This window comes from Mauremys mutica, chromosome 8 (assembly GCF_020497125.1).
Source record: "Mauremys mutica isolate MM-2020 ecotype Southern chromosome 8, ASM2049712v1, whole genome shotgun sequence".
Lineage (NCBI taxonomy): Eukaryota > Metazoa > Chordata > Testudines > Geoemydidae > Mauremys > Mauremys mutica.
The window spans coordinates 89,700,855-89,727,078 of record NC_059079.1 but is presented as its reverse complement, the minus strand read 5'-3'; the positions used below and the strand labels follow the sequence as shown (position 1 = coordinate 89,727,078).

The 26,224-nt window shown below is 51.7% G+C and overlaps 1 protein-coding gene across 3 annotated transcripts in view; it reads left to right on the top strand.

Moving 5' to 3' along the window:
• Nucleotides 1-810: 810 nt before the first annotated feature.
• The window catches only part of AFAP1L1 (actin filament associated protein 1 like 1), a 56,265-nt gene continuing 30,851 nt past the window's right edge, over nt 811-26,224 (top strand). Inside the window, exon 1 of one of the 3 annotated variants that reach the window (XM_045027568.1) lies at nt 811-946. In XM_045027568.1, coding sequence (XP_044883503.1) covers nt 931-946 — 16 coding nt within the window. In that variant the 5' untranslated portion in view covers nt 811-930. Of the gene's footprint in view, nt 947-21,632; nt 21,749-26,224 lie in introns of those variants that run through there. The other 2 variants (XM_045027567.1, XM_045027570.1) reach the window with 2 other exon arrangements.

Genomic DNA, 26,224 nt, shown 5'->3' with positions numbered 1-26,224 from the left:
TCAGCTCTGCCTGAGCTGCGGTTTGCTCGTGTTCCTCTTGGCTTGCTCAGTGCCCCACCACGTTTGAGCTTTGCTGGTGGACAGGTATTGGGGACGGGGAGAAAAGCTGGTGTGTGTATGGCGAATGGAGGAACAGGGTGCTGCAGCACAGTGCCTAGGGATCTCTGGTGAGAGGCTGAGAGATTGGGCTGGGTGAGGTGGTGCTGGCTCGGAGGCAAGGGGGGAACTGGAGAGCTGGGTGGCTGGGGTGAGGGGAGTGTGTGGGTGGAGTGAGGCGCTAGCTGTGGGGGAGAAAGAGGTATGTGCGTGTAAGGTGTGGCTGTGGAGTGGACCTTGGGAGGCAGAAGCGTGGGAGGCTGTGGGGCTGGCGGGGGGGGGGGCAAGAGAGGTGGGCAGGATGAGTGGCTGGCTGGGGAAATGTGGGGGCAGAGCAGTGGGCGGGGGGGCTGGATGTGGAGGGCAGGAGAGGGGGCTGGAGTGGGGGCTCGCTGGGGAAATGTGGGGGGCAGGAGCAGTGGGCGGGGAGGCTGGAGTGGGGGCTCGCTGGGGAGAATGGGGGGGCAGGAGCAGTGGGCAAGGCGAGAGGCTGACTGGGGTCCGGAGAGGTGGGCGGGGTGGGGGCTGGCTGGGGAGATGTGGGGGGCAGGGGCCGGCTGGGGGGAGAGGCGGGGCGGGAGGCGGCAGAGGTGTCCTCCCAGCTGAGCCTAGCGCAGGGCCGTGCCGCTGGTGCGGCGGCGCCTGGGCTGGGCGGGCGCTAAGACCCCGCACCCAGCCGGGGAAGCGCAGGGCGGGCGGGCGGGGCAGCTGGTTTAAAGGTTGACGTCTCTGTACCAGGCGAGCCAGGCGCATCCTCTAGCCGGACACCGGGCGCTGCAGGCCGGGACCCTGCGCCCCTCACCGCCGCCTCGCGCCCGTCCACCCGCCGGCAGCATGGACAGGCTGAGCGGTAAGCGCGGCTCGTTCGGGGCTGTGCCCGGGCAGCCCTGGCTCTGGGGTCGCGCTTCCCCGCACGGGCTGGGTGTGTTAGCCCGGGCCGGGGGGCTGCGGCGGGGTCTCCTGGGGGCAGCGGGGACGGACCCGCTCCCTAGTGCCCGGCCGCCGGCGGGATCGCAGCGCTGGGCGCCGCTCCTCGCTCTGAGCGCGGCGTGCGCCCGGCACCGCTCCTGCTGCCCAGGGGCTGGGAGGCGCCTGCACCAGCCCGGGAAGAACCCCCGGGATTGAGCGAGGGCAGCCCAGGGTTTAACTGCCCAGAACAGGGCCCGATCCCCTCCCACCCCCTGGTCCGAAAGGGCCTTGCCACACCCACCGCTGCTCTCCGCGGGGGGGCAGCCCATTGTGTGCGGGAGCCTGGGAAGAGCCTCCGGCTTGGGGGACTCGCCAAGGTCCTCTGGGAGGCTGGGTCCCGTCCCAGGGGACCCAGTGCGTGTTGGGGGCAGCAGCAAGCGGCGCCTGGGCTGGCAGCAGGGGCTGCAGCCAGAGAGCTGGCGGGGGGGGGCTGTCACTCCAGGGGGGGCTGATGCGCTTGGCACCGCAGCAGACCCGTTGTCTTTGTGTCTCGTTGCTGAGGCGCTTCCTAGGGCCCCGGGAATGGCTGGGAACCCCTAGCAGTGTCCTTGCGGCCCTGCGGCCAGGCGGCGCTGCCTGGCACCTGTGCACGGAATGGCCTTGGGCTCTTCCACATGTGCTTTGTGCTGCTGCCCCCTGGCTAAGCCCAGCGCTGAATCCTTCCGCGTTGTTCTGTCTCGCCAAGTGCTGCCCAGCCGCTGCGGTGTCTGCTGATGGGGCGGGGGTGGCCCCGCTGGGGTCAGTGGGGCTGCTCATGGGCCAGGAGCTACATGACCGTGTTGGAGGCCTGGGCCCTACGTTCTCCCTGCAGGGTGGATTGTAAACCAGCTCCACTTCTGGGTGGGAGAAGGTTACTGGGTTTCGTTTAAAGGGAGGCTCTTGGGCCCCACATTAACAGGTCCAAATCCTCAGGTTCTTTACATTGGTTTAAATCAGGCGTTACTCACCCAAAACCTTCATTGCAGTCAATGGGAATTTCTTGCCTGAGCAGGACTTCAAGATTTGGCCCAGGCTCTGTATGTATCTTTAACAAAACCTGAGATCAATAGGGATGTTTCCTTGAAATGTGTTGTAAATTACAGAGCCAGCACCTTTAACTAATAAACCCTTTTAGTGTCTGCAATACAAATATCACAATATCATTCTAGTGCTGGAGAAGCTGAGAGCAACCTTGACTAGAAACAAGTTAGACTTTAGGGTCCATGGGAGAAATTCATGATGGAAAGTAGCCTAGTTTAAAAAAAACAAAAACCTGAAGGAATAAATAAGGAAAATAATTACATTCAAGTGTAATATAGGATTGTGTTCCTGTATTGAATGAATCAGCCCAGGAGAGAAGTGCCATCTGTGGAAGGTGCTTCCTAACCCAGGACAGAGCAGGGGTGCAGGTAGCTCTCAGACAGGAGTGTTATTGCTCCTGTCTGGAAGTGCTATACATACCACCTCTATGTATACACATTCTTGCATCTGTCTATGGAGCAAATCTCACTTAGCTACACGGCTTTGATTTGTAGTTATAAATAAACCTGCTTGACCCAGCAACTTGTAATGAAGATCCCAACTTTCAGATCTGGGAGGAGCATCCCTGGACTGGAAAGGAGAGATTACTTCAATGTAAGCACTGTTAGCGTTTTATAGAGTGTTGGTACGTGGTCAATGGGATGAAGAAAGACTAGGAGAATGAGCCACCCAAAGGGGTCACTTCTGCTGTGAAAAGTGGGAATGCTCTGAGCGGGCTTGTCATCCCTGCATTAGCAGCAGACAAATCTTCTGAGGGTTAAGTGTTTCCCTTCCCTTTATGTAAGAGGATGGGTGGTGTTTCCTCAGTGGAAATGTGTGTGGGGGATTTATTATTTTTTCATTGCAAGGTTGCTCAGTGTTCAGAGCTGACTGCCTATCCACCGTGAAGGATGGGGCTTGAGGGGAAGGCCTATAGCCCTCTCCTTCATTAACTAACACAGGTCACCCTATCTGCCACACAGCCAGCTGGCATAGGGATCAGCACTAGCCAGCAAAGGGGCTGGGACCACTTCTCACAGCTGGGTCAAGGGTGCTCTCTCAGGTGAGGGAGCCTTGCCAGGTGTGTGGTGATCAGGACAGTACTGAGACTGGTGCTCAGAGGTCATTCCTTGGCCAGTTGGACCACATGTCTGTCTAGGGAGTCAGATAAGGGAACTGGGAATCAGTGGCAGAGCTTTCTGTATCCTAACTTCCTCTGGAAATTGGGGGAAGAGTCATGTTGCGGCTTGTGCCTCAGTTTCCCCACCTGTGCAATGGGGCTAATCCTATCCTCACAGGAAAGGAAGGGGCTGAGGTGTATGCAGCTGACACAGTACTGTGCTTGTAACCTCTTGTATGTGGCCATTTTATTTGGGTTTGTGAAGCCATAGATAGAATTAAGAAAAAATAGGTTAATTTCCCCCATCCTCATTTCAGATTATTTCAGTGGAGTCCAGTGTATCCCCTGTGCTGGGTGTTAATATTTGCACTCCTGTGATCAGCAGATTAACAAACTAACGGGCTGAAGGAATTAAAGGGCTGATGCACAAAGCCTCCAAAAGAGGCCACTGATCCTGGGTGTGCAACTTGAGACACCTGAGGCCTGATTCTCAGAATGGGCACTTGAAATCAGTGGCCTCTTAAAAATATGGCTGAATATGTCTGTGAAATGCAATTAGACACCCAGGGCTGGCCTGTGCCAGCTGACTCGGACTCATCATGGGGCTTGTGCTAAGGGCTGTTTAACTGAGAGACATAGCTGTGCCGATATAACTCTTCAGTGTAGACCAGCTGTGACCCTTCAAGTAAGGGCTGAGATCTGCCTGTGCTGAGCTCTGCTTTGCTGCTTCTCTCTCCAAGGTGCCTTCTATGGTAACTTCAGCAGCAATAGCACTTTCTCCTTTCATGTTTACAATAAATTGCCATTGGCACCCGGGCTGCTCTGTGCTAATCTAAACGTCCTGCTGCCCTTCTGTTTATCATCTGCAGGCTCTGGGAGCCCTCTATGCTTTGTGTGGTTTCTGGAAGGAGCATCAGTGACTAGAGAGAAACTTCAGATGTGTCCTGGGGCTCCCCTTTCCTAACTGCAGGGCTGGGTCCTTCACACTGGATAGAAAAGTCATGTCCCCTCTGCATTGCCTATGTTCTGCCCTCTAGCCACATCCAGTGCTACTTCCACACCACGCATGCTCTGCCCCTTATCCCTGCATAGTGCTTCTCTGGCCCTTAGCCCTACTGCATTTCATTCTCCAGGGGAGCCGAATGCTTCGCAAGTGAGAGTGTGCGAAAACTCTTGTCCCCAGGGAAGGGTCCAGCTTTCCTGCTCCCTCCTGTAAGCTCCTGAGCAGGGGAACTTGAAAACTCTTGTGATTTGTGTAATAATGCTCGGCATGTGCGTGCTTGTGTTTGCACTGATCTCCCTTATTGACAAGTTCCGATTTTTGAGCCTTTAGCAACAAGCCATGAGTGGTGTGGGGAGGGGGCCATTTAGTTTAACAAGAGACAGGCCAGCTCAAGCAACTAATCTGAGCACTGTGTTAGATAGCTATGGATACAGCCCTCATGGACCCTGCTTCTTGCCATTACTTGCTCTTTCCTGACTCTCTTTGGCTTCTCTAAAATTCCAGCTCTCAGGCCAAATTCCTCCAGGTGTAAATCCACTGACGCCAATGGAGATGCACCAGGGCTAAAGTTGACTTCATCTCACCACAGGAACGAGGAAGCACTGGGCTTGGTGGGAGGGACCCTGGATCATACTTGATCTGCTGCCTAAAATTCTGCTGCAGGAATCCCAGCCTCTACTAAAATGCAGCCCAGCAGAAGGGCATGTGGAGAGGGTGAGGGGGTGAGAAATATCGTATCAGCCCAGCTGTTGGTTTCCGAGGCAAGTGGAGAGCTCTCCCCCACATTGCAGCCATTCCTTCCTCTGGAAACTAAGCCACTGCAATTCTAACTGGACTAAAAGGCAGCAGCTTTTTATAGCTCAGTGCAAACCAGAGAAGAGCAATGGAAGCCCTTTTGGGTGGGTTTCCATTGCTGCATCTGCTCCTTTCCCCCACCAGTCTATCCGTAGAACATCAGCCTGGAGTGCAGCAATTCCAGGGGAAGATGACGGTAATAAGGCAGGCACTGTGAATGGAACTGCAGGCAACAAGGAGCCCCCAGTCACCCAGACATCAGGATCTCCAATAACTTCAGTAGCTCATTCTGTAAACAAGATTTCCTGCCAGGCCTGGCTTTAGGGGAAACGGTGCCCTGGGTGAGCTTGTATTTTGGTGCCCTGTCTTTGTAATATCATGGTACCCTTACTTCTGCGCTGCTGCTGCCGGCGGCAGCTCTGCCTTCAGCTGCTGTTCTCCCGACCACTCCCCTACGATAGCCTTGTGACCCCTTTTGGGTTGGGTTGGGATCCCCAGATTGAGAAACACTGCTCTTGATCATGGTGCCCTTGGCCACAGTGCTCTGAGCTGTTGCCCGCATTGCTCACCCACGAGGCTGCCCCTGCTTCCTGCTAGACTTGCACCTCCATGGAGGGACTCCACCTTCCAGTGCCCCACCTGGTTTCCTCACACTCCTGAAGCCTGGATCATAGCACCCCAGCAGTGGCCAGCGGCAACCAGCCACTTGGCTTCTGCTCAGTGCTGAGTTCACGCTCCTCTGGCTCCAGATCCCTGAGCCGTAATCTGCTCCTTACTTTGCATCTGCTGGATCAGAGGAGGTTGTAACTAGAGATGTGACCAAGCCGCAGGTGTGGAGGTGTTTAGATCTAGGGTTCCAGTTCAGGCTTAGCTCTAGTTAGGACAAAGTTTTCTGATGTAAGTGGGATGCCTTTTGCTAGAGCACTAAGTTCAAATAAGCTTCAGAAAGGACCATCCTAGGTAAAAAGGAACAGCTGTGACTCCAGTGGCTGGGTTCCCTCCCCAGCACCTCAGTCTGGGTATCTGGAGTGATACCATCCCACACTGCCAGCCTCCTCACATCAATAGAATGACTACTTGGGATGGGGAAAAGCCACAAGCAGACCTGTGCACTTTACTATTCTGCTGGCAATGGATATCTGTTTTGTTCCACACTCCATAGGCTATTGCAGGGCAGGCAACTTGTCACTCAGAGGGCTGTCCTGCACACATTGTGGTGTGGAAACCGTGCCCAGTTTCCAGACCTCACTGTAACCTGGAAATGCTACTCTCCAGAGTGAGCACGCTGTTAGTGTCAAGGCCCTCTGACTCTCTGTTGTTCAGATGCAGTAGATGACGCAAGCCCAGTCATGCTGGAACACGGCATGAACAAACCGCTCCATGCACTACCCCCTCAAGCTTGCAAAAAGTCTGAGCAGAGCTCATCCACACCACCTGGGACTGGTGGATAACAACATGAGGCCAAAGTGACTGCATTGGCTTTAGTACTCTAATCCTTTCGCCCTTCTGTAGCCAAGGAGCTCAAAGTGCTTTTCATTTAAACCTCATCCTTCCCTCTAGGCACTAGGAAAGGATTGCCCAGGACTGTATGAAAATAAGTGTATTTAAGAAGGTTCACCAAACCAACCCTCCCACTCCCCTGTATTTGCAGTTTAGTTCCGAGTCAGTATGGCCCCAACATTTTGCTTTTCATAACATTTGTCTCAAATAAGGAAGGCTTCTGCTGGAAACAAGTGAGACCAGTTTCATATAGTCTGATGTGAAAATCAAACTTTGCTGTAATGAATTTTGCAATTAGAAATCTTACAAATGCCAGGGTCGTCTTCCTCCAAGAGCATTGTTTTCACACCCTCAGTCCTGAAAGCAGAACCACAGTGAACCCAACTGCTGGGTGACACCAAATATCTTTTGCTAATCAAGAGTCAGTACAGCAGGGAAACATCCTGGTAATTCATTAGAAAGGAAGGTTCAACTAGTGTGTGTGGTTGGGGGTGGTTCTGGATTTTTGAACTTTTAAAATCCTGGAACTTTGCAAGTTTTTGGTAAAACTGAATGAAATAAACGAAAATGTGACAACATCTCATTTCGAGGGGCTTGAATTTCATTGCTGGTACTTTGTACAGGCCTAGTATCATTTTACAGATGGGGAAAACACAGCATGGGGTAGAAACCTGCCTTGGACTTGCTGTGGTCAGGAATAGAATTTACCACACACACACATCCCATCAACCCCAATTCTTGTCCCCTGAGCAGGCTACTGTGTCCTGAAATTAAATGCAGACTTGGACAACGGATCTGAAAATTTCTGTAAACCTGCCCGACATCACTGACAGCCAATCAGAAATCTCCCCATATGTCCAAGGCTGTAAGGTGTCGATTTTTTGGGTTGTCTTTTTTCCCTGGTTAATGTTATAAGCTGGCTTGTCCTCTCCGGCACAGGAAGGGTTAAGCTGATAGGAAATCCACGACCTTGATGCTGCACCTGATTCTCCTGATGGCATTCCGCAATGGGCGGAAAGGGAAGGGCTGGTCTCAGCTGAGAAAATACCCTTATCCTGCTCTCAGCTGGGCTGGAAGGAACCTACTGGGAGCACAAATCACAGGCCATGGTATCCCTTCAGTGTGCACAGTCATTCATGGGAGAGTCTCCTTCTACCACACTGCTGTCCCAGGCACGCAGCTTTGCTTTCTCTGTGGCCCTCTAACACAGGGGTTGGCAACCTTTCAGAAGTGGTCTGTCGAGTCTTCATTTATTCACTCTAATTTAAGGTTTTGCGTGCCAGTAATACATTTTAAGGTTTTTAGAAGGTCTCTTTCTATAAGTCTATAATATATAACTAAACTATTGTTGTATGTAAAGTAAATAAGGGTTTTAAAACATTTAAGAAGCTTCATTTTAAAATAAACTGAAGAGCCCCCCGGACCGGTGGCCAGGACCCGGGCAGTGTGAGTGCTATAGATTGCCTACCCATGCTCTAATATGTCAACTCTCCCTGCAAAACACCAATGCTGTGCATTGATAGTGGGCAAAGTGCTACCCGCACACATTTGCCACAACATCCTGCTCTTCAGTAGCTGCTTGGATCAAGGTGCAGGGTGCTGTGGTGGCTGTGCTGCAATTAGATCCAGGTTGTGCAAACTAAGAGCAGCCCTTGGGCTCCTGGTCACTTACTAACATGGTTTAGTTGGGTGCCGTGGCAGTGCATGCCAGCCTTTGCCAGGCACAGAAAGTGGGGCTTTGGGGAGCTTTTTCATCTCTGTTTTTTATTTTAAACTGAGACTCTGTATACCGGGAACTCCTCGCATCAGGGAAAAATCAGAGGTTGGCAAAGAATTCAGAAAAGGAGCTCCCACTCTGGGCTATTGAGGGTGACTGAGCCACCGACAGACTCTGTGCTGCTCTCCCGTGGTGCTCAGACAAGTCACACACAGCGTTCTCAAGTTCTAGGTCAAAACTGGCCAGGGTGTGGGTTTTTTAAACTCTGTGGGTTTGCTGACCTCATGGGCTGGATCTCACTGTGTCTGGACTAGTCCCCCCCCATGTCCCCTCACTGACTCTACCAAATCTAAACATATTTTTTCTTGGTGTCTCATTTTTCCCCCTTCCTCGGCTGTTCTCTGCTGAAGCTGGATTATTTAACCCTAAGCGTTCTGGGACATTTTGTGACATCTATATGAGCCGAATCCTGCAGGGTTGTGAGTGGTTTCAGATCCCATTGACTTAATAGGAGAGGAGAGTCCCCAGCCCGTTCCAGAGGATACTCAGGCCCTACAGGATCTCTAGAGATCTACTTTATAGAGACCCACCTTTGTCCCTTGTCTCTGCAGCGTTCAGCAGTAAGTGATGTCGGGGGCCAGCTGTAATGATGGCTGGAGTAACTGAGTGCTGAGTGTGCAGAATTTCCACCGCAGTGAACACAATTAGCAGTGATCTTAGCTGTCCTGGAGCTTGAGGTTTGATTGGAGTGGGGGGAAGAGGGAGGGAAGGCACAGTGGAGCCAAAGGGTTTCTGAGAGAGAGGTGGGTAAGTAAAGACAAACCCAGTATTTTGGATCCTCTCCCAGCATCGTGAGCTAATAGCTCTGGCAGTGAGGAAGCTTCGGCCTGGGAGGATTTCCTGATGTTGCCTCCAGGTTCTTGTAGTGCCTGTAGAGATGGCTTTTCATCCTCAGCAGCCTATCAGTGGCTCCTGTGACCCAGCTGCCCAGTGGGGATATCTTTGTTTTAACTCCATTGTGAAATCTTCTGATGAGCCCAGAGTGTTTCTGTTAAGGTCACATCTGTGAGGGCATTGCTGGTTAGATGGCACTCCCCACCCAACCTTTTGTATAAGTATCACTCACAGCTGTCTGCCTCAGTTTCCCTATCTTCAAAATGGGGCTAAGGATACTGAACCATCTTTCCTGGGCCAGGAGTTGTGACTGCTCACAAGGGAGCTGGTCACTGAGTGCTTTGAAGGCAAAAATAGCTGTTACCCTACCACGGGGCCCTTCCTTTTTGCGTGTTTGTCCTCCGCCTCCCAGAGGAGGCGATGGAAACCTCTGTCCTTGTCTGGTCGGCTGCAGCTTCCTGGAGGCTCTTTGAAGCCTCCTCGTCTGTGGGTTTTATTCATGAGCTATTTGCATCCTTTCATTTCCCAAAATCAACACCAATTCAGGAAAGAAAACCCCAGTGCAGGAAATGCATGTCCCTTGGGGCAGCTTTAATTGGGGGCTTGAAAGGGACTATGAAGTGGGGGGGGGGAAATTTCCCTCCTCACAGGGGGTTTGGCTCTGTGCATTGGCTTGCCCTCCAGAACTGTGCCACTGAGCAGCTCCTTGCTCCAGTCTCTGTGGTCTCCTGGGCCCTTGTCTCCTGTCTAAGGGGAGGGCCATGCACTGAGGCCAGGCAAACGCTGCTTTCTGCACTCCATAGGGTTTGTTTTGAAGAGACCGATGCCAGAATTTGGCTTGAAAAAGAGCATTTACTCTGGGGTCTGAGTAATCTGAACACTCGCTCCTTTGGTCTTAAGTTTGTTTTTATACATTACTCAGCAGGTCTGCACCCTGGCTGGCTATTCCTTTAAAAGGGCATTTCAGCCCTCTCTCTTCATTCATTGTTTAAGACATCACGAAGTGCTCTCAAGCGAGTGGTTGTAAATATACACCCAGATTCTGATCTCTTGCCCCAGACTTACACTGGTGTGACTCCACTGACTTCAATGGAACTACTCCAGATTTACACTGTACATGAGTGTGACAAAGTGGGAATGTTCTTAATGTTGTTTTCTGAATACTGTGTGAGTGCCTCAGTTTCCCCTGTGCAGTTCTTACTTATCTAGGTGGTGGGATAAGGGCGTGTGGTTGTTGTAGAGCCCTAGAGGGCCTTTTTGCTGTCTGCACAGAGAATGGCCGATGCCCTGTCTCCTGGTAACTGATGGCCTGGGCTGCTCCTCTGCCAAGGTGCCAGCTGAAGGTGTTGGAGAACAAAGAGATCAGGAAACCTCCTGGCCTGGGAAAGAGACAAAGGCAAGAGGAGGGGCTGGAGAGTTTCAGTTTGGAGCTGGCTGGGGAAATGGAGGGAGTGACCCAGAGCTGGGGTCTAAGCTCCCTGCCCCCCAAGAGGGTCCTGTTGTCTGTACCTACAAGCTCCGTTTTGGACTGTTCCTGTCGTCTAATAAACCTTCTATTTTACTGGCTGGCTAAGAGTCATGGTAAATCACAGAAAGTGGGGGGGTGTCACTCCGTGACAATGAGATTGTGATTGGGTCTCTAATCAAGTGACCCAAACCTGCAATCCTTACCTGGCCAAAATCTGTCTTAAGTACCTATAAAGCTATGGGCCATGGTTACCATCCAGTCTACACCACAGATTGGAACCATGTTTGTAACCAGGTTGGGAAACAATGGGGTCGTAGGCAGGTTCTTTGTGGTGTGTGTGAGGCGCAGATGGGGTAAGGGGGGCAAAGGCTGGTATAGGAACTGATCAAAGTTGGGCAGTTCAACACTGATGGAGACACTATGGCTTTGAGCTGCAGGGGTCTCCCACAGCAGGTGAGCAGACCTGTTCTACATTGCACAGGGGGCAGTCAGGCATGGCATCACTGTTTGTTTGTGAATATACGCAGTAGTCATGGTGCCTTTATTTTCTTTGTTTTACTAAGCCAAAGAAAATCCAAAGCAATAGCCCCTTCTGACCAGAGGACCGACAGCTGCAACTTCTCCATTTCAGGAGAGTTCAGTGCGCTTTTTCTCTTTGGTTAACTGTAACAAACCACAAAAACCTTTCAGAGAGTCTGCTAATATTCTCTTTTCTCTGGCACCTCCCCATCCTCAGACTTCAAGGTCTATAATACAAAGTCTAGCACTAAAGCAACCATCAAACCCTTGTGTATCTAGCTGTGTGTATTTAATTTATTTTTTTGTATCCAATTCAATTACGGGGGATGTTTTGTGTGAGTTTAAATGATCTGTTAATAATTATCTGGATAGCTCATGTTTTGGATTTATGCAGTGGAGAATATACCGATGAGAACAATCCTCCAAGGGCAGGGGATGGATTCGGTAACCTAATGGGGCTTTTCCACTTCTCTGAATCAATGTGAAGGCAGCTGTATTCTTGTATTTCTATTAGAGAGACAAGGTGGGTGAGGCTGTGTCTACACTAGCATTTTTGTCAGTATAATTTGTGTATGAAGAACACCCCTCTGAACGACATAAGTTACACCAACAAAAGTGCCAGTGTGGACAGCACTATGTCGATGGGAGATGCTTTCCCGCTGACATAGAGCGGCTACACGGGAGATCTTACACCGGTGCAGCTGCATCAGTACAGCAGTGCCGCTGTAAGGTCCATAGTGTAGACAGATACAGGGTGGACTAAATACAGGGTGGAAAAGAGTTTAGCATGAGTAATTAACATCTATTTCAAGGGATTGTGTTAAAGGTGTTTAACAGGCTACTTCACCCCTTTAATCTGGAGAAAATCAGACAATCACTGGACCAGGTGCAGGCAACCTGTGGTATGCATGCCAAAGGCGGCACACAAGTTGTTTTATATATTTTCCCCCCCCCCCCGCCCCCGGCACTCACGCCCAGGTCCTGGCCACTGGTCCAGGGGGCTCTGCATTTTAATTTAATTTTAAATGAAGCTTCTTAAACATTTTAAAAACCTTATTTACTTTACATACAACAATAGTTTAGTTATATATTATAGACTTGTAGAAAGAGATCTTCTTCTAAAAACGTTAAAATGTATGACCGGCACATGAAACCTTAAATTAGAGTGAATAAATGAAGACTCGGCACAGCACTTCTGAAAGGTTGCCGACCCCCACACTAGACTCTTGAATGAGCTCACCCAGGAAAATGACAAAAGAGAAACACCCTGTCACCTGTGGTTGAACACTTTTCACAAAGCGATCACTTTCTGTCTGTCCTCCTCAAAATAAACCTGCACAACACCTTCAACAGATGAGTTTGAATTCCTAATTTAGCTAGATACTAAAAATCAGGGACTGAATAGAAACACTGGATTTATGGCTGGTTACAACAATCTTTAACCCACTAACAATGACCTCCAGCGGCCTCCCCCTTCTTTTCCTCCCCCTATGACTGGAGGGGTGTCAACAGGCCACTTCACCTTAAATGGTCCCTTGACATGCGTTATCTACTTGTTCTAAACAATCTGTTCCACCTTGATTTTAGCTGTGACACTCCAAGTACCTTTTCTAGACCTGAAGAAGAGAGAGCTCTGTATAAACTGGAAAGCTTGTCTCTCACCAACAGAAGTTGGTCCAGTAAAAGATATTACCTCCCCCACCTTGTCCCTTTAATATCCTGGGACCAACATGACTACACCACCCACCACTGCATACTGTACACTTTTATTGGCTATTCTTGTTAACATCCATTAAATTTTACTTTAAAGAACACGTGTGTGTGTGTGTGTGTGCGCACGCGCGCACACGCATCCCTACTGTCCATGTGTGCAATGCTCATGCCAGTGAAAACAACCTAATTTGAGAACCCTAGAAAATACGTAATTAGCCCTTCTCCTCAGGGGCGGCACTATGTATTTTGCTGCCCCAAGCACGGCAGTCAGGCGGCCTTCAGCGGCATGCCTGCAGGAGGTCTGCTGGTAACACGGATTTGGCGGCATGCCTGCGGGAGGCCCGCCGGCCCCGTGCCTTTGGCATACCCGCCACCGAATTCTCGCCGAAGCCGTGGGACCAGTGGACCTCCCGCAGGCATGCCGCCGAAGGCAGCCTGACTGCTGCCTTCACAGCAACTGGCAGGCACCCCCCAGTGGCTTGCCACCCCAGGCACGCGCTTGGTGCGCTGGTGCCTGGAGCTGCCCCTACTTCTCCTGGATCTTTAATCTACACACGTCCAAGCATTTTAAGAGTATTAAGCTTCACAACATCCTTGTGAGACATGAAGTATTGGTTTGAGCATTGGCCTGCTAACCCCAGGTTGTGAGTTCAATCCTTGAGAGGGCCATTTAGGGATCTGGGGCAAAAATCAGTACTTGGTCCTGCTAGTGAAAGCAGGGGGCTGGACTCGATGACCTTTCAAGGTCCCTTCCAGTTCTAGGAGATAAGAATATCTCCTATTATTATTATCATCCTTTTTTTTTTTTTAGCAATGGGGAAACTGAGGCACAGTGGGGGGAGGAGGGTGACTTACCCAAGATCTCACACTGAGCCAATGGCAGAAGTCAGTGTAGAATCTAGCAATTTTGATTCCCAGTCCCCTGCTCTAATTGCTAGTCTGGAGTTTCATTTGTCGAAAAATGATTCAAGTCACTAAAACGTCTTTAAATTTTAGTCGTGCTCCAAATTCACTTCTAAATAGGATAGCAACTGACTCCACAACCAAGCTGCAATCAAGGTCTGCAAGAGCAGACCCTTGCTTATGCAGTTAGTCTCTAGGCATGTGATCTGTTCCATTGACTTCCGTGTAGCTACTCGCATGAGGAAAGGTATGGTGCCCATCCAAGTAAGATGCTGGAGCCTTCAATCTGGCTTTTCTAGGGCTGAAGCTTTGTGTGGGTAAAAGCTACAAGTGCTTTTTGGACTAGGCTGGGGTGTCCTACTCCTGGCCGCTCCCGTTTGGGTATTTATCCAGCCCCCTTGGTGGATTCTGATTCTGCAAAATGTTAGCTTTCCCGTGCTTGTGAAGAAACTTCCCAGTGTGAGTCCCTGGGGTTTCTTAGCTCAGAACATCTGTCTGGAGCAGCACAAAGTGTCCCATCTCACCTTGATAGAATGTTAATTCTGAACCCTACAGGTGACAGGGGATTGGTCCTGCTTTGAGCAGGGGCTTGGACTAGATGACCTCCTGAGGTCCCTTCCAACCCTGATATTCTATGATACCGGCTCTTTGCATTTCTTTAAGCCATGTAATTCATGCACAAACTGTGCAACTCCCAAGATAGAATGTGGAACTGCAAATTAGCTGCATGTGCAAACTGTATACTGAACAAACACAGGTCAGCCGTGACCGTAACCCATCCCCTCACCCCCCCTTTCTGTTGACTCTATAAGAAGCAGACAACCACAAGGACATGACCTAGTGGAAGACATTCCTCTTCCAGCAAGTTCAGAGAAAGGCACTAGAAATGCCAGGCTATAGTTCTGAATCTCTTGGGTTTGAGCCATTGTTTGGTTATGCTGTTGTGAAGAGCAGCACTTTTCTCCCCCCAGATGCTCTAGGCCTGGAGTTTCATTTGTTTGAAAATGATCCTAGTAGCTGGAATATTGAAAGCTAGTCAACACGCCACTCCTTCAGCCAAGTGCATCTCTGGCATGACTCCAGACTTAATTGGAGCTGCTGTGCCACAAATGAGAGATCAGTCTGACTACTGAACTGAAGGGGCTCGTGTGTGGGGCAAGGGATGGTAAACAGAAACTCCGCCAGAGAGCTGAAGATTTACCTCTGGAGGTGCAAAGAGTTGACAGAATTCAGTCTGGGGGAGAATTGGCGGGCCCTCATCCAGCCCTGGTCTAAGTGAGTAAAGTTACTCTGAAGTCAAATGGAGTGGTGTGTGGTGGTTTTTCCCCTACTGTCACTAGATGTGGATTTGAGGTCCATGCACCGGCTGCTTCCATCCATTTAATGATGAAGATACAGAAGTGATTAGCTAAAGGATAAAACAAGCACCTTTATGCTGCTTGCAATAATCTGCAAATCCTTGCTTTGAGTGGTGCTAAAGTGGGGAGCAGAAGGGTGCAAATGCTTCCAAACTGCCCAGCAGCGGTGTCATGACACTCCTGCATCCTGCAGGGCTTTCCCAATGTCACTCTCTAACCCATGGGGAACAGGAAAGAAGCATAATGTTTTTTTGTTTGTTTTAAAATTATTCCCTCACTCTTTGTATACACAAACAGTATTTAAACACCAGGTAGTGAACCCCACTGGGTGTGTGAGCTAAAGAGCCAGCTGGTAAAACCCTTGGTCAGCAGACACCTGTCGGGGCCTGATTGTCCATTCATGCATGCTGGGGTAAATCAGGAGTGACTCCAGTGGAGCTACCCCAGTCTCTAGGGTATAACTATACTGCAGTCAGAGATGTGACAGCAGCACGTGTAGACATACCTCAGCTAACTCAAACAGCAGTGATGCCGCAGCAATGTAGGTGTCGACTCAGGCTTGTACTCAGATAGAGCCTGCCTGGAACCCTGGTTTATATACTCAAGTAGCTAGCCTGTGCTGACGTTGCTTTACTGCTATTGTTAGAGGCGGGGGCGGCTCTAGGTATTTTGTCGCCCCAAGCACGGCAGGCAGGCTGCCTTCAGCAGCTTGCCTGCAGGAGGTCCCCGGTCCCACGGATTCGGCGGCAGCCTGCAGGAGGTCCACCGAAGCCGCAGGACCAGCGGACCTTCTGCAGGCAAGCCTCCGAAGGCAACTGCCCTCGCAGCGACCAGCAGAGCACCCCCCGTGGCTTGCTGCCCCAGGCCACGCTTGGCGTGCTGGTGCCTGGAGCCGCCCCTGGTTAGAGGTAGCTAGATCTAAACTAACTCAGGTATGTCTACACATGCTGCAATCCCATCTCCTGATTGCTGTGTAGATTTACCCTAAATCCAGTGTGTTCTGACTCTTGGAGAGCCCAAAAGGAGGAGGGCGTTTTGTGCTACATCAGTTAAGGTTTGTAACTCCAGCTCTCTCCACTTGAGGTCTGACCCCTACCAAGCTAGAGAACATGGTAGAGACGTGTGTATTTTGCTTCCTAAGGGCCAGTTGGCAACCTTAAAAGCAAAGTGCCTCAGAAGCTTGAACAGAGCTGGACTCCCTTACTGTAATGGAGAATTGTGGGTTCCTTCTCCCTCCAGCCCCTTCCTTGTGTCTTGGACCGTTGGCACATGCACTTGGTTTTATGAACAGGAGGTAGCAGGCCCCGTCCTGTTACACTAAGGCTCCTTTTTGCTGCTCTGGCTTCTTAAAGGGGGTAGAATGAACTCCCTGAGAATACCGTTTGTGCTGTGGGCCTCTGGCTGGCGGAGGGGCTGAGCTGATGGAAGAGCTGTTCCTTGGCATAGAAAATGGGGCAGGGGAGAGAAGGGTGTAGGCCATGTAGGACACACTGAATGACAGCTATTAGGGGGCTTCCCAGGGTCCACCTGCACTTTTGCCTTGCACTGCCCTGCCCCCCACTCCTTGCTCCTGCCACAAGTTCATAACTGAGACTCAGGGCCAGGGTCTCTGCATCTTCCTGTGTAATTGAGAGAATTGCCACTAATAAGGTGTTACAAACTCCCTAGCAAAAGCCCTAATTATGCCAGGAAAAATGGTCCATTCCAGGCAATCATTTATCAACAGAGGGACTCCTGGTCCCCTCAACTAGTGCTGAAAACAGCATGGGTGCCTTGTGGTTGGGAGACAAACCCTCTTGAACGCAGTGGAGCCAGCAACGTTGGCAGCTGTAACACGACTGAAAATGGTCTGGGTCCATCTACACTAGCATTTCAACCTGGCCCAGAGGGGACCCCATTGCTGCCAGCTGCTCTCAGCAGCGGGTCACGGTCCGCGGTGGAGCCAAGGGTGAAGAAGGAGCAGCATGTCAGTGCTGGCGTGTGCAGTCTTCTCACTATCTAATCTCTGGCTCTTCCGCATCGTCTTCCCCTGCCCTGGGATAGGACAAGGAAGCCAGTGGACCTTTTCTGAAACCTGCAGGCTCCTTCATCCTGTATAAAAAGAGAAGCCAGCTAGTAATTACATTGTGAACTGAGACTACACCACCCCCCTTTCCCCTACCTTTGAGTGGATCTCGTGTTAATCCTTCAAGGCTGGTTTTTCTATGGTTATCAGGTAAGGCTATTAATAACCACAATGGGACAGGGGGACACTCATCCCTCTTTTGACTCACAGGATGTTGGTTTATAGTGGAGATTTTTAACCTGTTCTGAAAGGCAAAGCCAAGTCTATGATCCTAGAGTCCCCCCTGTTTGGGGAGGCTGCAGGGAGGATTGCTGCATGTGTGGGATGGGTAAATTCCCTTCTGGAGCAGCCTGAGGTCAGGCGGCTTGCAACCCACACATGGGTGGGGATGAGTGGAGATGGGTTTTTTTAGGAGAGCTGAGCATTGGCTCCTGCTCAGCAATTGGGCACTAGAATGCAACAACTGTGTCTGGGTCAGGGGCTACGCACGGAGCACCTCAGCCTAGCAGAGGCTTTTCCAGGGCAAACTGCCTCTAGTAACCCAGTCCTCAGCATATTCAGCACTCAAATAATGGCGGGGGGGTGTTCGCTAGCCAGACAATGTGGGTGAGCCGGAGTATGGGTACTAGGCTTGCATGAATTCCCCAAGGCCTTCAGTTCTGGAAACATTCTGTAAGACCTAAGTGGGCTTATCTGTGACCAATGCACTCTAGAGAAGAGTCCATCCCAAGGTGCTTCATCACCCTGCATGCGCGCATCACCACTCAAACGCAGCCACGTCAGGGGTGGAGGCCAAGGGCCTGAGTGGTATCTCATGGGGAGCAGGCACCACAGGGAGCCCTGCCATTCCACCACACACTAAGTCCTTCCTTCTCCCCATTGTGTTTCTCAGCCTCTTTGTTGCCATGTTTCTTGCTGCTCCTAGGACACCCATCCCCACTACAGCATGTGCCAATGGACCTCCCTTGAGGCAGTGGGAGAGGCCTAAGGGGGAGCAAACTTTGCAGGTTCCCACCTTCATAGCAATTCTTCTGGAAATACAAAATAATACAGCCAATACAAAGGAACAATGGTGGGAGAGCCGAGCTTCCCCACGCCAGGGAACTTCCTTGCCTGTTGGGGTCTGTGCTTTCCACCCCCTCCACCTCCTTCCCCACTAAAAAGAAAGCAGCTGGTGAATGGAAGAGGCGTGGGGAACGAGCAGGAGCCCTGACCAAACTGCTCCAGCAACCGCAGCCTTTTACAGTGAATAAACAAGACCTTGAATGCTGTCTTGTGGACAGGTTGGGAGGGAGGGAGGCAGGCAGCAGAACTGGGTAAGTGCTGCTGAGAGCATGTTGCAGGCTGCCTGCCTGGTCACAGACGTGACTCTTCCCTGGGGAGCTGTCCAGGGGCACACTGAAGATCTAAGGGCACTTCCCAAAGCAGTACAGAAGAACCCTGGTGTCCTGACCTACCTTCCTGGCTGGAGTAAACCAGGCTCCCGGGCTTGATGTGAGCTACAGTTGAAGTGGCCTGCACAGCCAAACCCGGGCATGGCGTGACAGGCGGGGTTCTAGGAGAACCTGCTTCTAGAGTGAGGCCCTGTGAGCCCTCAGGCTGTCTGTTCAGGACTAGCCGTGGTGCAGAGCCAATGGGATTATTCATTGTGAATAATTTATCTGATGAAGTTGGCCACATTTCACTGAATAAATGATAAGCAAATAAATCTTGCATTATCAGAGCTGCTCTCTGTGCATTACTCTATCCAGGCAGCTGAGAAATTCCAACGGGGTGAGTTTTCACCTTTGTAAAAGTGCAATGTAGCCAGCTAATTTCCTTTCCCCTGGTCTTCCCCAATCTTCACCCCCCCTTTCATGGCTGTCCCTGGGCTTCCTGCCTATTTATGGCTTTCCAAGGGTCAGGAGAACTATAAATGTTTCTGTTTGTTGCTGGTCTGTTTGCTGCTCTAAACAGCCCTCCACTGGCAGCTGCATTGTCTTGGGGCCCTGCCTACAGTAACAGGAAGTGTGTATTTTATTTTAGCTACAAACAATGGTGGTCATTTTCCCCCCACTCACTCTCCCCCTCCTGGCCTTCACCTGGGATCGGAAGGAAATGCTTGTAATGTCCAGCCAGAGGAAGGAAGGGACAGGACGTCAGGGCCTCGGCAGCTCGGTGATTCTGGTGCTGCAGGCTTGGGGATGGGGGTCCAAGCGCAGAGAAGATGCAGAGGGTTCCAGAGATGCTTTCTTATCGACTTTCATTAGCTCTTCCCTTGCCAATCAGGCTTGAGAGGGGGCACCATGCTCACCTGTCCTATGTGGGAGCAGGTGAGGGCCTCTGTATCCTGCTTGTGACCTCTGGGCAGGATTAGAACCAAGACAAAAGGCCAGTGCATTAACCCACTGAGACTCCTTGTCATCGGCCTGGACTTGTCCTTGTAAGTGGCTGGGCCTTATCATGTAGTCGTTTCACCAGCCCATGTGTATGGATCAATGCCACGAGTCCAGCCACTGTCCTTTCCATGTGAAACAAACCGCCCCGGGGCTCCGCTGGTTGGGAAACTGCTGCAAAAGCTCTGCTGTGCCCTGCTTTTTGCAGGTTGGATGGGAGTCCACTGAGCAGCAGCAGCAGCACCTTGCTCCTGTGCCAGCATGTGGGACAGAGGAGGGCCAGCAGCTGCTAACTGCTACCAAACAATGCCTTTATGGCACAGCAATGTGGGAATTCCCCCCCGAGGAAATAGCAGTGCTCTAAAGATAGAACTCTCCACACTGAAGAAACAAAGCGGAAGAGGAGGTACACCACAATGGCAGGATTGGTCAAATATCTCCCTTCTGCACAGGAGGATGGAAACACCCCCCTCGCCCCCATAGGGCTTGGGCTGACTGCACAGCCAGCAGAGAGGCCAGTGCATCTGTCTTCTAGTGGGGAGTTTTAGCATTCAAGAAAGCAAGGGGCTGAGAGCACTGGCCAGAGCCAGGCATGGTATGGGCACAGCAGTGCCGTCCCACCTCACTGACCTCTGCTACTCCAGGCTTGGGCTTCCCACAACAGCTCCACTCCCCCACTACTGTAGTCAGAGCCAGCACCAAGCCAGCGGCTGCCACAAACCCCTATCTCCCGCAAACTAAAAATCCCTCCCTCCCTTTTCCAAACCCCAAAAGCAGTGGCTGGAAACCAGTTCCCTCTTGGGAAAGGCCCAGGGTGCCACGGAAGGGACCAGGCTGTCCGTGCACTAGAAAGGCCTCTGCCACTATTCCATCCTACACCCACCTGCTTCCAGAAGCCTCTCAGCCCAGCAGGGCTCCAGGTAACTTTGTCTGGGGTTAAACACAAGCAGTTGCAAGTTAGTGAAGTCCCTGAAGAAACAAACAGGTGAGAGCCATTCATTAAAGCCAGATAAGGGCTGGGGGAGAGCCCCCTATAGATGCCTCATCAGCTAGGCTACTGCTCTGTGGTGAGGCTGTGAGGTCCCCTGTTGGCTGCATTCACCTGCTCAGACCCTCTGGCCAGCTTTGATGTGGAATTCAGTTTCTCCTCTGGGGAGCAGGGAGGCCCTTTGATGTCTCGGTTGTTTCTGTTCCAGGGATCTGTGGTTTCAGGGCTGTGGCTGATTGAGCCCCCAAGGCCAGAATTGTTTGTTGACACACATGCTTTCAAGGGAGAGCACCAGACGCCCGGCCACTCGGAACATTAAACCCCCAAAACACCAGGCCATTTGGAAAGCCCTGCACAGCCCCTTCCTCTGTGCTCTGGGTCCCAGGGGGCCTCTGGCCTGAGTCTTCAATTTCTTGGGCAAAGAGGAATCTCAAAGAAGTGGATTTGCTCATGTCACTTCTTTGCACTCCCTCGTGGAGATTAATCAGGACTGGGCTGCCAACCTCCAGGGGGCACTGAACTGCTTGCCACTTGGCTTTTTTGCTCTGCTCTCAATTGTCCAGCTCTTTCGTTTGCTTTGCTGTTTGTGGGAGAGGGGGTAAAAATGTTTTCTGCCCTGCTGGCAAAACAGCTAACACCACTTCTGACCATGATCTACCAATCAGAAAGATTATTGGATTCCCTTTCCTAGTCTATCACTGGTCCGCTGTGCAACTGTGAGCAACTCATGTGATTGATTGTTCTGTGCCTCGGTTGCCACATCTGCAAAATCGGTATAAAAATACTTGCCTACTTTGACAGGGTTGTAGAAGGATGCATTAATGTCTTTACAGAGCTTCGGCTCCTATGATGGATGGTGCTAGAGAAGGGCAAACTATTACAATCTGTTTAACAAAAGTAGATCTCTGCTAACTGGTGGTATTTTTCTGGAAGCTGTTTCCATCCTGCCATTGAGTAATTTGCCTCTGGGTGACAATCTAGTCACTTGGGCTTTGGTGCTGGGAGGTGGGACTCTGAACTATGCTAATGCAAAGTCCATTTCTGCTAAAACTGGCATCCTTCCTTCTTCCCTCTACTCCCTCCAGTGCTCCAAGTCTTAACTGGCTGGAGAGGACTTGTCCATGGCTGAACAGAGCACTGGTACAGTGTGAGTGGCGCACAGCAATATTGTGGAAGCCTACCTAGGATTTATACTCTGCTCAGATACAAATTGATGAGCCACTATGAGAGCAGAAGGGAACCCTGAAAAGGGAACATGGTTTGCAGGTGTTTGGGGTGAAGTGAATGGCTACCCTGGGTTTCCTCAGCATTAATAGAGCTGTATGGGCCAGTGCTGGTGCCTTCCAGAAACAGGGGAGGGAAAGGGTTTGAGTGCTCACCATGGCCAGGGGACATGGCAGAAGCCTCATCTCTTGGGCTATTTTAGACTGGAGAACATAGTGCAGGGAGCAATCCTGCATCGCTGGCAGGGGAGATGCAAGACACCCCTAATATCTCAGATTTCCCTGCCTTAACTGGGACATCCCTTGATGCCTCTTTCCTTTAGCAGCCATATCCTACCCTGTTCCCCTCTCCCCCATATCGTGGCTGTACCCTCTTGAGGAGTAGGAAGGTCCTGGTGAAAGGCATTGCCTCAGCATTTCCCTGCTACCATGCACCACCCCATTGTAAAATGGGAAGGTGGAGGTGAAGATGGGACTCCATACTATTAGTGGGGGTTGGTTACCTGCTTAGCACCCCAAACTCTAGCAAAAGCTGCTGGCAAAATGGAGGGGGGGCGGAATCCTCTTGAGAGCCAAGCCTCAGACAATCTCCTCTCTCATTTCCTGCAGCCACCACATTAACCTTATCTGGGCTGGGAGCCTAACGAGGTCGGAAATTAATTCCTTCCCCTCCTCCGCTCCCCCGGGGCAGACTCGGCTCAGCGACTCACATGCCCCCCGCTGGGATCACAGGCCTCTTTGATTGGCTTTTTTCCCCCCTTCAATTTGTATTTCGGTGCCTTAACAAGGGAGACAGGAGGGGACAGCTCAGCCGAGGGGAAACAAAGGAGCCCTCAGTGCCGGTCTGGATCCTAGCTTCATGCCCCCCAACTCCAGAGCCATCCGTCAAGGCGGCACTGGATGAGCTCACCAGCTTGCAATGCCGCGTTACAGGCCTCTTATCAGGGCTCTCACTTCTTCTGCAGACGCTGCTTGTAGTTTGTGTAAGCGCTGGGGTCTTCTGACCCTTCCCCGTCTGCTCCGTTTACCACATCACGCCTACTTTGTGACTATTAATAGACCACCACTTGCCCCTTCGCCCTCAGTCAGTCTGAGACCCTCGGGCAGGAGCTGGTGGCTGTGACTCAGGCTGGCAAGAGGACAGGGCCTAGCCTGCACCACAGACTGTGGCTGTGGTCTAGCACCTGCTATGGGTGGCTAGTCTGGGCTTGCAAAGGTTCAGGACAAAAGTCCTACTTGTTAGTGGCCTGTTTGCATGGGAGGAGGGTGTTTCTTAGTGCCCTCGGGCATTGCCTTTTTTTCTTAACCGCCACGGTCGGCTTTAGAAGTATGGCTATGGGGGACATACAGATCATTCTGCAGTAGGGGACCCCAGAGACGTTGATGCTCCTGTGCTGCATTGTTCCCCTTCCCTAAGGCTGGTTTTACCCCACCTGGGGGTGGAATGTGGGGGTGGCGTCAGCTCGGTCAGGTGAACAGTGAATTTCGTGTCTCTGGGTGATTTTAATTTAGCTCGTCAATGTCACGTTAGCTGGGTGACCTGCTAACTAACAGTGGCTGAGGGCAGAGGTATTGGGTGTTTCTGAGTGTCCCTTTTTTTTTTTTTCCCCCCAGAAGTGCTGTTAGTCCACAGAGCAAGTGACAGGATCAGCAACTGGGAGGAGGGATTGGGAAGGCTAGAAGTGGAAGGGAAGAGGACTCTAGCTGGGGATGCCAGGTAGATGGGCTCTTGACAGCAAACTTCCTGTCCATGGGGGGAGTGGGAGGTGGGTGTGTGTGTGTGGATGACCTGCTCCCTACACTGGCCTGGACTTAATTTCCCTGGTGGCCACTAGAGCCGATGTGCCAAAAGACAAGTGGGCACGATGGACAGGTGATCCCAGAGACTTCATTAAACCCTTGTGCCCCACCAGCTTGTCACCTCTCCTGAGCTATGGAGGAATGGCATCCCCCTCCGCCAAGGGGTGATTCGCTTTCTTGGCCCATGGAACATCCTTGTATTTCTGGATGGTGGTGGTTGTTTTTGCTGCAGTTTGTTGGTTCAATGTCCTGATGGGATATTCCAGTGTAGACCTCAAGGGGTTGTGAAGAGAGATCCTCCCACTGGGAGGCACCCCCTCCCCCACATCATCCACAGGTTCCTGGAGAATGAGGACAATGAAAGGTTGATTGGGTGGCAGCTGAGCACTGTCCCTGCCCGTTATACTGTCTGACCTCATTCACCCCTACCCCAACTTCTGTGCTTGAAGAACTCAATTTATTTTGTTGGTGGTGTTTTTGGAGCCTGGGTTGCCAACCCTCCAGGATTAAAGATTCACCTTAACCTTTCATTAATGTCATATGATGAAACCTCCAGGAATACGTCCAACCAAAATTGGCAACCCTAACCCTGGGCACGCTGGGCCTTGTGGCTCTGGAGCTGTTAACAGGGGACGGGGTTTCCTGCAGTAGCTTGACACTCTAAGCAGGCTGGTCCCATGTCTCTGTTCTTTCCCACTCAGGAACTCAGCTGTGTTATAGTGCACAGGAGCCCTGGTCTCTCTCAGCTAAGTGTCACACACCTCTTTCTCCCATCACAGCCCAGCTGGGTGGGGCCTGCTGCCAAGCCTTGTTTAAGCTTTCCGGAGAAAGGTGGAGGTCTGATTCCCAGCCCCTCATGGTCCAGAGCCCAGCGATAGAGCAGGGTGTCTGCAACCCCCCTGCACATAGACTGGTGGTGAGAGAGGCGCTGACAGATCCATCTCCGCCAAGGTGCTAAGGGGTTAATGTCTAGCTTGGCTCTGGTGAGGGAGAAGGAAACAGAAGGTTTGTGGAGATAGAAGTGCATCAGCTGAGGAGGCAGGAAGAGGCTTGTGAGGGCCATATCCTGCCTGCATCCTGGACAGGCAGTGACCTGGGCTAGAAACCTGCCCCCAGAAACCAGAGTTGTCGGGGCTTCAGGTCCAGCCAGAGAAGAGGTGGGGAGAGAGTAGGGGGAACCTGGGTGTGTCTGGTCCCATCTCTACCAGATTCAGAGTCCGCATCAGCTTTAGGCCTGCAGAATCACCACCCCCAAGTGAACAAAACTCCCGTCAGGCCCCCCAAAAACAGACTTTGAAAATGTTGGGTTCTTGTCTTTGGTTCCTAGCCTCTAGAGCTCACATTTTCCAGCTGTTCTCTGCAACCCTGAGGCCTAGACATGGGCTCACTTTAAAAAGAAAGCTGAGATTCTCACCTAGTCCTCTGGCACCAAGAGCTGGGGCTCTAAGAAACCGCCCCAAACATTGAGAGACAGTTGTAAGAGTTGGCAATGCTGGACCTCAGCTGTGTTCTCTCCAGCTTGGCCAGGGCTGCCCGCTTAGCGTTGCTGCTCCCTACAGCCATGGACTGACCCCAGGGGGCTGCTTCATGAGACTGCAGAAGCGGGAGCATGTCAAGGCCACAAGCGTGACCATGGAACTAGAGGGCTTCTGCCTGTCAGTCCATTTATCAAAGCAGCCGTGTTTAAAGGCTGGTGAACCCATGAGTCATGGACAGACTCCATCTAAGACCAGAGCATCTTTGGAAATAAATCTGGAAGAAGCCAGTGTCTCTTGCCATGTGTGGGAGTAGCAGCCAGACGGGCTTCTCTACAGGGTCCTTCCCTCTTGAGCTGGGCCACCACTGCTCCCTGCTTACTGCTCCATTCTCCATCCTTCCTCGGGAGCAGAGCCTCGCCCAGAGAGAGACATAACCTGCCGGAACATGAGCTGGAGACGCCCTCGCCCAGCAGCTGAACAATGACGAGCTCACAAGGCCCCGTCTACATCTCCTGGGGCGTAAAGGGGGTTGGAACGGCCCTTGGGGGAATTTCCCCCCCCTCCCATTTCCCCTTCTCTCCCTGATCCTGCGCCATCTCCTTCCAGCTCTAGCAATGGCAGAGGGTTGTGCTGGGGGCAGGCATGTGAGTGGCCAGAGCACCTGGAGCCCACTGTGTAAGGCTGCTGTAAGTGAGACCAGCTCTGGAGGCCATGCTGTGGCCCCCAGTTCAGCCTGGAGCCTGAGCTGCTCAGGGTGGCTTAAAGCCATCTTCGCCCTACCTCGCCTAGGCTGAACTCCTGAGAAGCCAGCCTAGACTCTGTCTGCAAGTGCTTATGCACAGGCATCCCTTTGAGCTCTGTTGAAATGCAGCTGCCTCTGGGATGGAAGGTGGCAGGAGCCATCAGCCATAAAGCAACACCACACCAAGCAAAGGAGACTCTCTCTTGTCTTGAAGCTGCAGCAAAGCAGTTTTCCATGGAAGCTGCAGGGGGAATTCAGACACTGTAGACAGCTGTCTGAATTGGCATTTGGACAGGACATGGGCTTTGCCCCCAACTATTGCAAGACACCCACAGGTCTTTAATGAACATTAGCAATCAGGACCCTTCTTTTCCAATGCCTCATGTAGCACAGCACCCCCTCGCACCATGCAGGAGCATTGCCTTGATACTCACCCTGTAGGAGGCGGAGCACCCCCACTAACCTCGAGAAGAGCGAGCAGCTCCAAGCAAGCACCTCC